At 39.1% G+C, this 17,418-nt stretch overlaps 1 protein-coding gene across 3 annotated transcripts in view; it reads right to left on the bottom strand.

The window, feature by feature from the left end:
- BTRC (beta-transducin repeat containing E3 ubiquitin protein ligase) overlaps positions 1-17,418 on the bottom strand; it is a 252,818-nt gene that overhangs the window by 159,117 nt on the left and 76,283 nt on the right. For 2 of the 3 annotated variants that reach the window (XM_006831261.1, XM_006831260.1), the window contains exon 2: positions 1,992-2,099. The exons of the other annotated variant lie outside the window; for it this stretch is intronic. In XM_006831261.1, the coding sequence (XP_006831324.1) occupies positions 1,992-2,099 (108 nt within the window). The remainder of the gene's footprint in view (positions 1-1,991; positions 2,100-17,418) is intronic. 3 annotated transcript variants of the gene reach the window in all.

Genomic DNA, 17,418 nt, shown 5'->3' with positions numbered 1-17,418 from the left:
TTTTCTCTTACTCAGTTCTCCCTTTCTCCTCATTCTCTATAATGTAGTTACAATAATCTGGTTTAAAATGTCCCAGGTCCCACTAACCTCCAGGCACATTTCCTTCATAGTACTTTACACTTCTGGACATTATAGTCTTAGGAATATGTGATTTAATATCTCTCTCCTATTTCATAGTAGATATAAACATAATAATCATATGCATATAACTACTAAATAAACTCTATTTGTGCATTTTTTGAAGTTTCAGCATGCTCATCATATCCTCAAAGGAGTCCATGCCCTCACTCACAGACTTGACTCTTGAGTTCCTCTAGGAGTCCCTAGGCAGTGAAAATGATCACACATAGGACTACTAATAACCACCCCAAGGCATCTCAGAAGAAAAGTATAGTCATCTGCTTCTAAGAGTCACAGCCATGAAAATCATATGGAGCACAGTTCACTCTGAAATTTATTGGGTTGTCAGGAGTCTGAATTGACTTGACAGCAACAAGGTTTGGTTGTTTTTGTTTTTAAGGCAAAAATCTTATATCAGTATGATATTCTAAAAATATATGTTATTTCATTTTTGGAAATACATTGATAGTGTCTGGTTATCAATATTCTTTAACAATAACTGCAATACGTTTGATGATAAGGAAAGCAGTAACAATTTACTGAGTGCCCTTACAATAGTCTCCAATTACAGATTAGAAAAATGAGCATCAGAGAGATGAAATCATATGCTCATCACACCAGAGCAGGTATGCAAGCCCTAACAGAACTGATTCCAAAGCCTACACACTTTACAGCACTGTCTCCATTGTATAAGCATAGGAAAATTAATGTTGTTACATTTTGCAAAAAGGACAAATGGAAATCGCTACCATTATCGTCACTACAATAGTATCCACATTTTGTGAATATGGAATACTTAATACCAGTGACTGTCAAGCTATAGGTTTTCATGACTGCCTTTTTTTTTTTTTTGGCCAGGCCTTTGTTCTGAGCCAACTGAGTGGACTTGAATCTGCAACATTTCAGCTGACATCTGAGCGTATTAACTGCTCACACCACCCAGAGACTCCATGGCATACTTAAGTTCCCCTTGTTTAACTAAGACTTAATCATAAGCATTCTGATGATTGCTTACAGCTTGTCTTTGAAACGCTTCCAATTAGAAGATGAACTACATGAGTTATAAACAAACAAACAAAAACACTAATTTGTTATGTACTGCAATCAAATGCTAACCATAAGCCTCAAACACCTGAGGTGGACAGAAAATATTTCTGCTAAGAATATCACCATATGTGGTAGCATAAGCAATGGGCACCAAACTTTCTTACAATTTCTTCAACTAATTTTCCATTCTTATTCCTCTAGTTTATTCTCAAATCTTGGCACTGACCTAATAATTTCCAAGAAAGGCTGAAGGAAACTGGAATCTGTCAGTCTATACAAGACTAGCTGACTGTCTCCAGCTGAGTACTGGAATCACAGGTCTTAAAGGCTTTTCCAGCTGGAAACTAGACCCATTAAACAAGATTTAAAAAAAAAAATCTAGCTCTTATAAAACAAGGTATAGTAACCAAAAGGTATTCTGAAAAGAGCACTTTATATTTTTAGTAATTTTAAGAAAAGCATAAGATGTTCAAACAATTAATGAGTTAAGGTAAATGGTTTTATATAGCTCTGGAACAATCATTTCATATTGAATAGCATATACTGAGAATATTCTTAAATTCATTAGTATACTTCTGTTAGAGCTAAAAACCAATAGTCAAGTTGTACTACGTTAACAACCAATCATAACAACAATGTCTTAAGAGTGGATCAGTTTGGATTCCCATTAAAAATGAATCATTAAAGGAGTACTGAATTATGTGAAATACAGGCAATATGAAGAAAAGGTGAACATAAGTAAAGCATGAGGAAAAAGGAGGACACACTAATGAACACGGCACACACTAATGCCCACAAATAACCCACAGAGACAGAGAAAGTACCTGGAAAGCTGTGAGTGCGCCAGTCCCTGGGTTATACAGGCATCGCAGCGAAGGCATGCTGTCCGCCAGGCTGGAGCAGCCCAGCCACAGAGACCTGGGCATAGAGCACTGCAGAGAGAGGACAACTATGAGATGGGACAGTATGAGACGGGATGGCACAGATTACAGGAACTTTCAGGGTTTAGCTGCAATGCATCAGTGCAGTTGCAGCAGGCCTTTATGAGAGAAACATCTTCAAGAAACATACTACTTATTGGTTCTAACCCCAAGAGAAGCTCAAAAGAGGCACTAGTGGCCAAAAAGTAAGAAAAGAAAAAAAGATAACAAGTTCAAAAGACAAATATTTAATTAAAAATTGTGTTCCTGTTTTATATATGGGTTTAAAGGACATTTACTTTTTAATGCAATTAATCAATTATTTTCCTCTATACCTCAACTCACCTCCCACAGAATGAAATATAATGCATACTAAATAGAAAGGGAAATCTCATCTCTGCAGCATTTCAATATTGTGAATGATAATTTAGAAAACAAAATACTACAAGAAAATTAGTTTTAATAGAAGGTGGAGGGAAGGAAAAGAAAGTATTGTGGTCCCATGACTTTAAAAGCAATCAACACTGCATAGTTCTATGTTTTCTTTCTTTTTTAAAAATGTTTTATTGAGAATTATGTGATAGTTTACATGGGAGAACATTAGCTTTACATTCATCCTATCGTATTTTGTTTCATTGTCATGGTTACAATTCCCTCCATGCATCATCAACCAACCAAAGAGTATATACCCTGAAAGCCTGCCCTCTGGTCATCAGCACAAGTCCCTTTCCCTCTCTGGGTCTAGAGTCCCCAGCCACTCCATCTCTCCACGTCATCATCTCTGCCTCCATCTCTGGCATCACTTTCTCTGGATAGGGTCCCACACTCCGCTTTTCTCCCTTGATGATTCCAGGGACCGCTGCTCCTGGACTGCAAAGTCAATCACTCCCTTCCTTTTGCTACAAAACGTCTACCTTTACATTTCCAACCCTCACAGTCAGTCCTGATAACAATTATTCACTATTGTACCACAAGAGACCTATCCCCATCTACTTTCATAAGCCCCACCCAAACAGATTGGATACTATTCAGTGGAGATTCTACTTTCCTCTGCACCCTCTGGATCTAGGCTTCCTCTTGAAAACTTGTAAGCCAGTCACTTCTTGCCTTTGTAGCACCTACAATATGGGTAGCCAATGTCTAAGTTGCCCATCCCTGTCTACTCTGTGTAAGGAGTGGGTGGGAATGATCCTCACTGTAAAGATTTTTCCCCTCTTTTGAGCTACTGCATCCATAGGTTTAGGTCAAGTTCATCAAATTGTACCAGATTACTCTTTTTTTCCTCTTCTTTCTTCTTCTAGTTGAGCTCTGATCATCCAGTCACTGAAGCCAGGTCAAGTGGGTACTATCTGCAAGTGTGGATGCATATGCCCTCTCTTCTTATCAGTTGGACGCTTTACTCTCCACTCTAGTCCACTGTGGCTATGTCACTGACTCTGGGACCAATCGTCCCCAGGTCTTGCCACACTGTTGGCTAACCAGGTCTCCATCAGGGTTCACAGGAGTCTATTGAACACTGTAGGGCTTAGCTCACAGCTTCATTGCTGTTTTTCCCTCACTTCCCCTTATCTGTGACCAATGTGGTCACCAATCAGAGCACATGTCTGCTCGTGTATTCTCATTGAATCTCAGTCTTGGAAGGGGGGTTGCCCTGAGGGCACCCAACCAATTGCTTTGATGTCTCCTGGGCGAGCAACTTGCTTGTTCTTGTAGTAATCAGTTGGACTGCCATTATTGTTTTGCATTTTTCCAGTTGGTCTTTCTTTCAAGAAGTATGTTCTGTTCTTCTAGTCTCTCCAGGCTGGTCTTGCTTATTCTTTCAACTGGAAATTTCCCACCTCAGAAGATTCTGGACGGGGTCCAGGATTCCACCTATGATCTTATGTAATATAGAGGCGCTGCAGGAAGCCTCCTTCACTGGGCACGTTGTAGCCCCATTTTAGGTATTCCTATCAGTTATAGGCAGAAGACATATTTACAAGCTTTCTATGGTGATATTTCTGGCTATAACTTTTTCTCCCACTCAAGTGTCTATTTTATAATGGTATGCCAGGGAAACCAATATTCAAAAGATAAGCATTGTAACATTATTTCCCCCCTTTTGCCCATTCCAACCATGTCTCAATCCCTGCATCCCAGAGCCCTGTTGTTCCAAGGTTGTACATACATCATTATTTACCTCTGTCCCACTTAGCCCATGCAAACCTGCCTAATTGTTTTCCCATCCACTTTGTTCTTCCACTCCCCTCCCGCTTCTTGTGCACTGCCCCCCTCCCTAGCACCCAAACTATCCCCTGTCTATTCCCTACCTTGTGTTCAACCTTCCCCACCTCCCACATTCCGGTAACCAGCAAAGAATTCCCTCCCCCACTTTAGTACGGGTTCTTTTTCTTAGTCTTTTACAGAAGTGGTCCTATGCAGTATTTCTCCTTTTGTGACTGACCACAGTTTGTTTATCCATTCTTCAGCTAATGGGCACTTAAGACTGTCTCCATCTTTTTGCTAAAGTGCAGCCAGAGTGCTCTTTGGAGGCCAGGATGGCCAAACTTCGTCTCTCATACTTCGGACACATTGTCAGGAGGGACTAGTTGCTGGAGAAGGATATCATGTTTGGTAAGGAGGAGGGTCAGAGAAAAAGAGGAAGATCCCCAACGAGATGGACTGGCCAAGTAGCAGCATGGATAGACTCAAGTGTGGCAACAATAGTGAGGTTGGCCCGGGATTGGCCAGTGTTTCATTCTGCTGTGCATAGGATCACTATGAGTCGGTACTGACTCGACGGCACCTAACAACAACAAAAAAATGGCTAGTGATCTTGAACATTTCTTCATATGTTTGTTGGCTCCCCAGATCTCCTACTTGGTGAAGTATCTGTTCATGTCCTGTGCCCATTTTTAAATTGGGTTATTTGTCTTTTTCTTGTAAAGGTGTTGTAGGTTTCTATATATTTTAGAACTGAGTCCCTTGTCTGATGTGTCGTTGCAAAAGATTTTTTCCCATCCTGTGGGTTCCCTTTTGACTCTTCTGGTGGTCTTTTGATGCACATAAGTTTCTAATTTTTAGTATGTCCCAATCATCTATTTCGTCTACTTTTGTTTGTGTAGTTTTCAAAATGTTTGGTAGCCTGTGTGTTCCCTGAATTAGTGCCCTCACATTTGTCCCTATTTTTTCATTGATGGCCTTCATAATTTGGGGATTCACATTTAGGTCTTTAATCCATGCTAAATTGGTTTTTGTATAAGGTGTGTGGTAGACATCTTGTTTCTATCTTTTGCATATCGCTTTCCAGTTCTGCCTGCACCATCTGTTGAAGAGACTATCCCCTCCCCATGCGATATATTTAGGTATTTTGTCAAAAATCAGTTGGCTGTATGTGGATGGGTTAATTTCTGGATTCTTGATTCTGTTCCATTGAGCAATGTATCTTTCATTTTACCAGTACCAAGCTGTTTTGACCACTGTAGCTATGTAATAAATTTTGAAGTTGGGGAGTGAGAGGTTTCCAACCTTATTCTTCTTAGTTTTGCCTATGTTTTATATATATCTTGTTAGATTGCTATGCATGAACCAAAATGCATAGTTACCATAGCAGCTGCCTCTTCATCTTCCTAGGTGGGTTAAAAGGAATGGGAGGGCATGAAACAACCCAAACAGAAGGGAAAACAACAGAGAGAGAGAGTGAGAAACCCAGAAAACCACTGGTTTTAAAACTTCTTTACCAAATAAAAGTGAGTGTAACTATACATAATATTGTACAGGGTCAAAGTACATTGGAATCAAATCAATGGCAGTTGAGTTTTTTGTTTGTTTTGGCTTTAATAATGTATTCAGTAGGCAAAGGAGAAGAGGTAAAAATTATGAATTATAATAATATTAAGTAAATAATACCATCATTATTGTTCTTAACACTTTATAAAAGACTACTATGCCTTTTAGAATGATATTTTTACATGTTATATTTTTATAAGAAAAAGCAAAATACTTTTCCTCCATCAACTTGAGTATAATCACAGTCCAATTAAATCTAAAAAACTAAGTCACAACACATAAAAACAGGTAAATATTATTAAAATATAGCAGTAAATACATATAATACTAAACTTCAAATTATATGTTTTGAAATATGTACTATTCATTATGTGTTTTTTCTCTTCTTAAAACACTTTAGTTGTAGGCATTAATATTAGAAATCAAAATATGGTATTAATTGTTCACACTGTCTATAATTGATATATGGGTAGTATGTTGAAAAGGACTCCAAAGATGAGCTATGAAGGCTTCTACTTTCAAGATTATTCTCCTTGTTTTATAATAGAAGCAACTAATGGCCAGGAGAAAGGACCTCCTAGCACAAATCTGTACCCCATGTCCATGTAGTCAAAGTGGAGAAATTGGACTCTAAAGAAGAACACCTGCTGCAAGCATTTCTGATGAACATACCAAATCAAAGAGCTACACTTCTCTCAACTACTACAACAATCTCCTAACTTTGTTCATTGTTTGTTTATTCACCTCAAGCTATAATCCATTTTACCAACAGCAGCTAAATAGAATAAATACCTGTCTTCACTTTCTATTATCAGCTCACTCTCTAGAGTAATTCATAATGTTCCCTATACATATTGTATGAAACCCAAGCAGTCAATGTGACATTTCCCCACTGACTACAACAGCTCACTAATTTCAGAATCCTTCCAAATGGCCCTGGAATTCTAAGTAATTGTTGGCCCAGGATTGGGCAGTGTTTCGTTCTCCTGTGCATAAGGTCACTATGGGTCGTACCGACACGATAGCACCTAACAACAACAACAACTACCTTGATATTTTGTTGAAATATTTATTGTCTTACTCCTATGCCCTGGAACTTGTAATTCCCATCTTCCTCCCCTGCCAATCCACAGCCACCTTTTATTTCTGTAATCTCATTCTCTGTCAGTGATTGTAAATTGCAGAGTTCTCATACAGTGAGGAATAGGCACTGGAGAGAATAGGACAGTGTAGAACAAAAAAGCTTCTTCCTTCCCCATTCAGAACCACTATTTTACTCATATTATTGCTGTACATTGGAGGCATCATGAATGCTTTGCTAAAATAATTTTTATAAGTGAATCATAAAGTCTTCTGTTTTAATCTTTATTAAACAAGTATTTACTGAGCACCTTCCTTATACAGACCCTGTTATAAACATTGGGGTGGTGAAGTGTCGTCAAGTCAGTTCCAACTCATAACAACAGTGTATAGGGTTTCCAAAGAGTGATTGGAGAGTCTGAACTTCTGACCTCATGGTTAGCAGTCCAGTGCTTATCCTACAACTCCACACCAGGACGTCAGAAGTAGAAAAATTAATAAAAGAGACACTAATCCCTGTTTTAATGAAGCTTACATTCTAGTGGCATTCTCTTAACTTTCAATTTTCCTATATTAAAGATCCTTAAGGAGCTCTGGTAACGTAGTGGTTATGAATTGGGCTGCGAATCACAAGGTCAGCAGTTCGAAACTACCAGCTGCTCTGCAGGAGAAAGATGACGCTTTCTGCTCCTATAAAGATTTAAACCCTATACAGGGTCACTATGAGTCGGAACTGACTTCATGGCACATAACAACAACCGATGTAAAAGAAACTCAGTGAATTTTTCTACTTGTAATTGAGAGACACAGTAGTCAGAATTATATGAATGCTGAAGTCTCATACAGTTATTAGGAAGGAGGAAGTGAATCTGAGAAAAATGGGGGAGACTAAGAGGTCAGAGCAAACAAAAAGGAAGCATAAAAATATAAAGGAAGAAGAAAGAGAAAATGAAGTACACACTGGGAGATAGATTGGTATTTCTCTCCCTTCCCTTCAGAAGTGATTCTCATGCTTTTAGTCATGCTAAAGCCACCTGTATTTTGTACAGCACAGCTGGGTCTTCCATTAAATATAAAAAATCTACATATTTATTTGTATTTGTGAATATGTTCTTTGGTAAGTTTTTAAAGGCATTCCTCTTCTAAATGTTTTATTTCCACTGGATAAAAGAACCTGTTATTTTTAAAGTATGTACTTGATAAATTATGATGACTTCCCTGTTACTTATTCTAATTTTCTAATTCTATTTATCATCAATTCATCTCTATCTTCCATCAAGATTTCTACCAACTAGGAATTTAAAAGGAGTTACCCCACTGCCTTAAAACTAAAATTCCAAAATAAAAATATAATCAATAATGAGATGTATATACCCAAGAAAGCAACTAGATATACCAGGGTGATTTCCAAAATAGCTTTAACTTGCAAACACCACACAGAGGATACATTCTAGATTATTACAAGACAATTGGTGTGGGCATGAAAACTGCAATTGGATATAGTCAAATCTGCATATTTTATATATTATGGCTTAATTTAAAAACTAATTTTACAATTGGTTTGTATTGTAATAATTAATCTTACTCATACTGGTAAATGTCACTTAAACATTGGGAAACAAATAAAATAGGCTATAATTTTTATTCTACTCTTTGATTCTATAATTTTAAGAGCATTTCTAAGTGAAGGGAAAATCAAAGGTAACTTGGGCAATAAGTAACAGAGAGCAAAGGAGTGCCAATCTTGTTACTATTCGTATGACTTTTATATGTTTCAGGGCCACCTGATTGGTCAACTTCTGACAGAGACATAAGACATTTTTCAGTCCTTCAACATTTAATAGTGTCCTTTAAAATACCAGAAGAGCAGTTTTCTATTTAAAAGTTTAAACGAACCTTGTTATTTCTCCTTGCAAATTATATTTCAATTCCTAATATTTTCTTTCTACATTAAAAAATATTTAAATTTAAAAAGCAGTTTCTAAATTAAGCTGCAATTCAGCAACTATATGCTTGCATTTAAATATTTAACATTAACTATTAAAGGACTTGTGAATGGTCTATCCCTAGATATTTCTTATATGCAATATCAAAAGCTAAAACAAAGTATAGTTAATAGCTATGCCTCCATCCTACATAAATTCAGCCCGGCACAACACCTGTTTCTTCAGATCATTCCACCACACAAAAACTTTATTTTGCTACCAATTTCACCCCAACTGACTCTCCTATGAAAAATGAAAGAAAATCTGATGCTAATTTAGCACAACTGATGTTTGTTACCTAATTGAGAGAGAATTAATCAACTTTTGAAAAGTATACATGACATATTTTAAAAAAAGAAAGCCTGAACACGTTTTCTACAACTTGAGGAGAGAGAAAAACCTGAAACAACTGCAATAAAGATCCTCTGGTGCTTCCATTGCCCATTCGGTGCCACAGCACAGATTCTTTTACACAGAGAACACTAAAAACCTTGGCTCCTCCCAGCACTTGGCTGCCTGGAGTAATATCTAAGATCCTCCTCACCCAGAGATAGGGTCCTGCAGGCAAACAACTGGCCTCAGCATTTACTATACAAAAGCTGAATGACAAAGTCTCCTAAACTCAGATCCCTGTTGGTCAACATCTAGGAGTAATAAAAGCTATTAATAGTCAATAAAAAGAATGCTGCATGGAGAGTTTATGCATCCTCAAGTCATGTCTTAGTTATCTAGTGCTGCCATAACAGAAAAAAAACCCCACAAACGGGTGGCTTTAACAAACAAAATAATTTTCTCACAATTTGTTGTTGTTGTTATGTGCTGTCGAGTCTATTCTGACCCATAGTGACCCTGTATAAGGTTTCTAAGGAGCAGCTGGTGAGCTTACAGCATGAACCTTGCAGTTCAAACAACTTTGCAGTCTAACGCATTAGCCCACAGTGCCACACAGAGACCCAGCTATATGGGGAAGGTTTTCTATCTCTGTTAGCTTTGAAAAACATCCTTGTCTCTTCAGCTGTTTCCTGGTTCCGTGGAGATCTCCATATGTCTTGGCAGCTATCCTACCAAATCTCTTCTCTGTTGACTTGTTTCATCTCTCATATTCTACAAAGACTGATTCAAGATTCTACTTACAATAATCCTGAATCATTAATATAATAAAGACAACCATCCCAAAATGGGAGTAGGAAGAGGCTTCAAAAAGTTTTTGAAAAACAGAATTAAAAGATAATGGAATTTTCCCACTTTTTGAAACTCCCTCGTATATATCCACTGGCACAGAAATTTACAACACATTTAAAAAAAAAAAAAAAGATTTATTGTGAGTTATGTGATAGTTTACATGGGAGAACATTAGCTTTACATTCAGCCTATTGTATATCGTTTCATTGCCATGGTTACAATCCCCTCCATGCATCATCAACCAAACAAAGGGTTGCTGTTGTTGTTGTCAGGTGCCATCGAGTCAGAACCGACTCATAGCAACCCCATGCACAGCAGAACGAAACAATGTCCAATCCTGGGCCAACCTCACTACCGCTGCCACACTTGAGTCCATCAATGATGCCACCTGGCTGATCCATCTCATTAGGGGTCTTCGTCTTTTTCTCTGACCCTCCACCTTACCCAGCATGACATCCTTCTCCAGCAACTGTTTCCTCCGGACAATATGTCCAAAAAAACAAAGGGTATACACACTGAAAGCCTGCCCCCTGGTCTTCAGCACAGAACCCATCTCCCTCTCTGAGTCTAGAGTCCCCAGCCGCTCCATCACTCCATGTCATGGTCTCTGCCTCCATCTCTGGCATCACTGTTTCTCAGGGTAGGGTCCTGCACTCCGCTCTTCTCCCTTGATGGTCCCAGGGACCTCTGCTCCTGGACTGCAAAGTCAATCACTCCCCTCTGTTTGCTACAAAATGGTCTACATTTACATTTTCAACCCTCACAATCAGTCCTGATAACAATTATTCACTATTGTACCACAAGAGACCGATCCCCATCTACTTTCATAAGTCCCACCCAAACAGATTAGATACTACTCAGTGGAGATTCTACCTTCCTCCATGCCCTCTGGATCTAGGCTTCCTCTTGAAAGCTTATGAGCCAGTCACTTCTTGCTTTTGTTGCACCCCCATTTTGGGTAGCCAATGTCCAAGTTGCCCATCCTGTCTACTCTGTGTTTGGAGGGGGTGGGAATGATCCTTGCTGTAAAGATTTTTCCCCTCTTTTGAGCTACTGCATCCATAGGTTTAGGTCAAGTTCATCAAATTGTATCAGATTACTCTTTTTTTTTTCCTCTTCTTTCTTCTTCTAGTTGAGCTCTGATCATCCAGTCACTGAAGCCAGGTCAAGTGGGTATTATCTGCAAGTGTAAGTGTTCTTATGCATATGCCCTCTCTTCTTATCAGCTGGACACTTCACTCTCCACTCCAGTCCTCTGTGGCTATGTCACTGACTCTGAGACCAATTGTCCCCAAGTCTTGCCACACTGCTGACCAACCAAGTCTCCATCAGGATTCACAAGAGTCTACTGAATGCTCTAGGGTTTAGCTCATAGCTTCATTGCTGTTTTTCCCTCACTTCCTCTTATCTGTGACCAACGTGGTCACCAATCAGAGCACATGTCTGCTCGTGTATTCTCATTGAGTCTTAGTCTTGGAAGGGGGGTTGCCCTGAGGGCACCCAACCACTTGCCTTGATGTCTCCTGGGCAAGCAACTTGCTTGTTCTTGTAGTAATCAGTCGGACTGCCATTATTATTTTGCATTTTTCCTGTTGGTTTTTCTTTCAAGAAGTATCTTCTGTTCTTCTAGTCTCTCCAGAATGGTCTGTATGTCCTTTCAAGTAGAAATTTCCCACCTCAGAAGATTCTGGATGGGGTTCAGGATTCCACCTATGGTCTTATGTAATGGAGAGGCTCTGCAGGAAGCCTCCTTCACTGGGCACACTGCAGTCCCATTTTAGGTATTTCAATCAGTTATAGGCAGACGATGGACTTACAAGCTTTCTATGGTGATATTTCTGGCTATAACTTTTTCTCCCCCTCAAGTGTCTGTTTTATAATGGTATGCCAGGGAAACAAAGATTCAAAAGACAGCCAAGCTTCGTCACCGATAAGGGGAAGTCAGGGGAAAAAAAACAATGAAGCTGAGAGCTAAGCCCTACAACGTTCAATAGACTCCTGTGAACCCTGGTGGAGACCTGATAGGCCAGCAGTGTGGCAAGACCTGGGGATGATTGTGCCCAGAGTCAGTGACATAGCCACAGAGGACTAGAGTGGAGAGTGAAGTGTCCAGCTGATAAGAAGAGAGGGCATATGCACAAGAACACTTACACTTGCAGATAATACCCACTTGACCTGGCTTCAGTGACTGGATGATCAGAGCTCAACTAGAAAAAAAAGAACAGGGGAAAAAAGAGTAATCTGATACACTTTAATGAACTTGACCTATATCTATGGATGCAGTAGCTCAAAAGAGGGAACAATTCTTTACAGCGAGGATCATTCCCAACCCTTCCACACACAGGGTAGACAGGGATGGGCAACTTGGACATTGGCTACCCAAAATGGGGGGACTTCAAAGGCAAAAAGTAACTGGCTTACAAGCTTTCAAGAGGAAATCTAGAACCAGAGGGCCTGAAGGAAGGTAGAATCTCCACTGAGTAGTATCCAATCCGTCTAGGCCGGGATGATGAAAGGAAATGCAGATCCTTTTGCCCATTCATGTCTCAATCCCTGTATCCCAGAGCCCTGTTGTTCCAAGGTTGCGCACACATCATTATTTACCTCTGTCCCACTTAGTCCATGCAAACCTGCCTAATTGTTTTCCCATCCACCTTGTTTTTCTACTCCCCTCCCCCTGTGTACTCCCCCCCTTCCCTAGCATCCAAACTATCCTGTGACTATTCCCTACCCTGTGCTCCACCTTTCCCTCCCTCCCCTCCCCCAACCCCCAACATCCCGGTAACCAGCAAAGGAACTCCCTCCCCCACTTTAGTATGGGTTCTTTTTCTTAGTCTTTTACAGTAGTGGTCCTATGCAGTATTTCTCCTTTTGTGACTAATTCACTCAACATAATGTCCTCAAGGTTCATCCTTGTTATGTGATAACTTACAGCTTCAAGGTAGCATAATATTCCATTGTGTTTGTGTACCCCAGTTTGTTTATCCATTCTTCAGCTGATGGACACTTAGGCTGTCTCCATCTTTTTGTAAATAATGCTGCTATGAGCATTGGTGTGCTTACATCTACTCGTGTTATGACTCGTATGTCTTGTGGGTAAATACCAAGTAGAGGAATCGCTGGATCATAAGGTATTTCTTATTCATATTCTATTTCCTTATTCATATTCTATTTCCAACCTTCTGAGGAAGCCCCATATTGCTTTCCAGAGAGTTTGGACCATTTTGCAATCCCACCTGAAATGCAGTAGTGTCCCATTCTCTCCACATCCTCGCCAGCATTTACTGTCCTCTACTTTTTTGATCTTTGCTGTTATTGCCGGTGTGAGATGATATCTCATTGTTGTTTGGATTTGTATCTCTCTAATGGCTAGTGTACAGGGTCGCTATGGGTTGGAACCGATTCGACGGCACTAAACAACAACAACAACAATGGCTAGTGATCGTGAACATTTCTTCATATGCTTGTTGGCTGCCCAGATCTCCTCCTTGGTGAAGTGTCTGTCCATATCCTGTACTCATTTTTTAAATGGGTTATTTGTGTTTTTCTTGTAGAGGTATTATTGTAGTTTACTATATATTTTAGAAATGAGTCCCTTGTCTGATGTGTCATTGCAAAAATTTTCCCCATCCTGTGGGTTCCCTTTTGACTCTTCTGGTGTAGTCTTTTGATGCATATAAGTGTCTAATTTTTAGTATGTCCCAATCATCTATTTTATCTACTTTTGTTTGTGTGGTTTTCAAAATGTTTGGTAGCCTGTGTATTCCCTGAATTAGTGCCCTCACATTTGTCCCTATTTTTTCATTGATGGCCTTCATAATTTGGGGATTCACATTTAGGTCCTTAATCCATGCTGAGTTGGTTTTTGTATAAGGTGTGAGGTAAAGGTCTTGTTTCAATCATTTGCATATCGCTTTCCAGTTCTGCCTGCACCATCTGTTGATGAGACTATCTCCTCCCCATGCGATATATTTAGGTACTTTGTCAAAAATCAGTTGGCTGTGTGTGGATGGGTTAATTTCTGGATTCTCGATTCTGTTCCATTGAGCAATGTATTTTTCACTGTACCAGTACCAGGGTGTTTTGACCACTGTATCTGTGTATTGAAATTTGAAGTTGGGGAGTGAGAGGTTTCCAACCTTATTCTTCTTCTTAAGCAGTGCTTTGCTTTTCTGTGTCTCTTTCCTTTCCATATAAATTTTGTAATTGTTTTTCCCATCTCTTTGAAGAATGTCATTGGAATCTAGATTGGGATTGCATTATATGTGTTAATTGCTTTGGGCAGTATTGACACAAATATGGATAAGACTTTAAGTATATTCCATCCTGAGGCAAAGTTTCTCTTATCTATAAACCTATGAAATCCAGAATATGAGTTACCTGTTTCCAAAGTACAATGGTAGAACAGGTGCAAGGTAGACATTTCCATTATAAATGGAAGAAATTTGAAGGAAAGAAGTAATAACAGGCATCCAAGCAAATCCATAATTCAGCAAAACAAAAAAATGACATTAGCTCTCAAGGCTTTGGAGTCCTGGTGTGGTGCTGTAGTCTAGGCACTAGACAGGTAACCACAAGGTTGGTGGTTCCAAGCCATCAGTTCTTAGATAACCTATATTCGGTCGGCGTGAGTTGAAATTTACTCAATGGCACTTAGCAATAACAACTCAAGGCTTTAAAACAATTCTCTCTTTTCTGAGACTATCTGGGCAATGGTCTCCCCCTCAGACTCTAGGTGTTAGCCATACTCTCTGGATTCAAGGTGGAGGTCTCTAGGTGGAGGTCACTGGGCCCTGGGCTTCAGCTCCACCTTTCAGGCCCACTGGGATAGCAACTTGGCTCCCCTGGCTTTGGGTTGTACCATTCTCCTACTTCATCTGAGTAGTGACCTTACCCCTAGATCCTGGCAGGCCCCATCCTTCTGTTCTTTTGGCAGCCCTGCCCCCTCAATTTGGGGCAGAGGTCCATCACCTTAGCATGCTTTAAAGGTAGTCTCACAGTCCTGAACCAAGCTGGTGAAGGTCTTTAAAACCTGGAAGGCTATGTTCCCACTCTTTGAGGTCCAGAAGACTGAGGCTTCACCCTCTTTTTGACACCAAGAAAAGTGCTTCCTGGGGTCCTTTCAAATTCTCTTGCTATCTGAACAGCTCCTTTTCTTTTCTTGGAAGCAAACAGGTATAGCTCCTTTGGCCTCTTTCCTGCCTGTAAAATGCCAAGAGACCAGCAGCGTCCCTTTGTCCATTGTAGGTCCCCTTCGGTATAGACTCTTCACCAGAAGCCACTGCAGAAAAAGCAGCACCCTTGCATTGTCCAGTCACATATTCGTATTTTCTTTTAAAGCCTCACCATATATATTCTCTGAATGACAGAAACTTTCTCTGTAATTCTACTTCCCTTCTGAGCCCTCACCAGAATTGCCCTTGATGCCTATAATTTTACCAAAAGTCTCTTCAAGGCAATTTAGGCTTTTACTATTGTTGTTGTTGTTGTCACATGCTTGCTGTTGGGTCAATAGGGTTTCCAAGAGTGACTGGTGGATTTGAACTGCCGACCTTGCAGTTAGCAGTCCAATGCCTACCTTACAGCACCACGCAAAGGTTTCAAATCTCTTCTAAACTCCATCTATTACCCAATTCCAAAACCACTTTGACATTGTGGGTATTTTTTTAAAGTTGCACCCCACTCTGGTACCAAATTCAGTCTTAGTTATCTAGTGCTGTTATAACACAAACATCACAAATGGGTGACTTTAACAAATCCCAGAAGAACACAGTTCAAAACTACCAACTGTTTGTTCTGTGGGAGAATAGGCTTTCTATTCCTGTAAAGATTTATAGCTTCAGAAACCCTATGCAGGGTTGCTATGAGTTGGAACCGATGACACAGCACATCACCACCACCACCACCAAGCGCCAAAAGAACTACAGTATTCCATAGGCCATGTAATACATTGACTCTCCCTCTACATATTCAATAACAACCTCTTAAGAAACCCTAAAAAGGGAAGAAATTAACAAATCACAGGATATCCACAAAGAAAATACACCTTCACATAGAAAAAAAGAACATGATGAGAAAACATGTAAACAAAATAAACTCAGCACAGAAAAATATTGTGAAACAAAGAAACCAGCAGCACCACACACACAAAAAATCACAGCAAAGTGGCAACAATTAATTCATAGCTATCGATAATTACAATGAATGGATTAAATGTACGCATCAAGAGACTGAGAGCAGCATAATGGACAAGAAAACTGGATCCTCTCTACAAGAGATACATCTTATACAGAAAAACAAAAATGGACTAATTATCAAGTGATGATGAATCTGTGCAACATCACATAACCTGGGTGGATCTGGAAGACATTATGCTGAGTGAAATTAGTCAATCACAAAAAGACAAATACTATAATGAGAGGAATGTTATAAAAAGCTAAAAAAAAGTTTTTCTTGGTAAATGAAATATTCTATATGATTAAAGGTGAGGGGTGGGAAAAATAATAAAGCGGATAGAGGTAAATACCATAAAAAAAATGAAGTGAATATAGGTAAATACTGTTAACTGAGGTTTCATGGAGGGGATTGCAATCATTGTAACAAAATAAAGTTTATTCTTTGTTGAATGTAAAACTGATGATCTGCTTTGTAAACCTTCATTCAATTCACAATAAAAGTTTTTTTTAAAAAAGCAGCGTAAGAGACAGAGGACGTTAATTATGCCATGATTAAAGGTTCAACTGAAAAAGAGGTCATAACCATAATATCTAAGTTCCCAATGAAAGTGCCTCAAAATACATATATCAAATGTTAATAAAACGGATGAAAGAAATAGACAACTCTACAATAATATATTTTAATACACTACTTCCAATGAAGGACAGAACAACTAGAAGGAAACTCAACAGACACAGAAGAACGAAACAATACAATCAACCAACATGACCTCATAGACTTATCCAAACTATTCTTTTCAGTGCATGTGGAACACTCTCCAGAATAGACTATATGTTATGCCACAAAACATGTCTCAAAAATTTTATAAACATCAAAATACCATAAAGCATTTTCTCTGATCACAATGCTATAAATTAAAAATGAACAACAGGAAGATCAAGGGGGGAAAAAAAATCAATATATGGAAATTGAATACTACAGTGCATAAAAGATACTGGGTAATAGATCAAATTTTAAAAATGTAATTAGAAGTGAAACAGGTGACATCACAACAGAACCAACAAAAATAAAGAGGATAATAACAGAATACTATGAAGAATTGTGTGTCAGGGCTGTATCTTTCACCATATTTACTCAAT

This window comes from Chrysochloris asiatica, unplaced genomic scaffold (genome assembly GCF_000296735.1).
Source record: "Chrysochloris asiatica unplaced genomic scaffold, ChrAsi1.0 scaffold00003, whole genome shotgun sequence".
NCBI lineage: Eukaryota > Metazoa > Chordata > Mammalia > Afrosoricida > Chrysochloridae > Chrysochloris > Chrysochloris asiatica.
The sequence above is the reverse complement of the archived record's forward strand: the minus strand, read 5'-3'. Positions and strand labels throughout refer to the sequence as shown.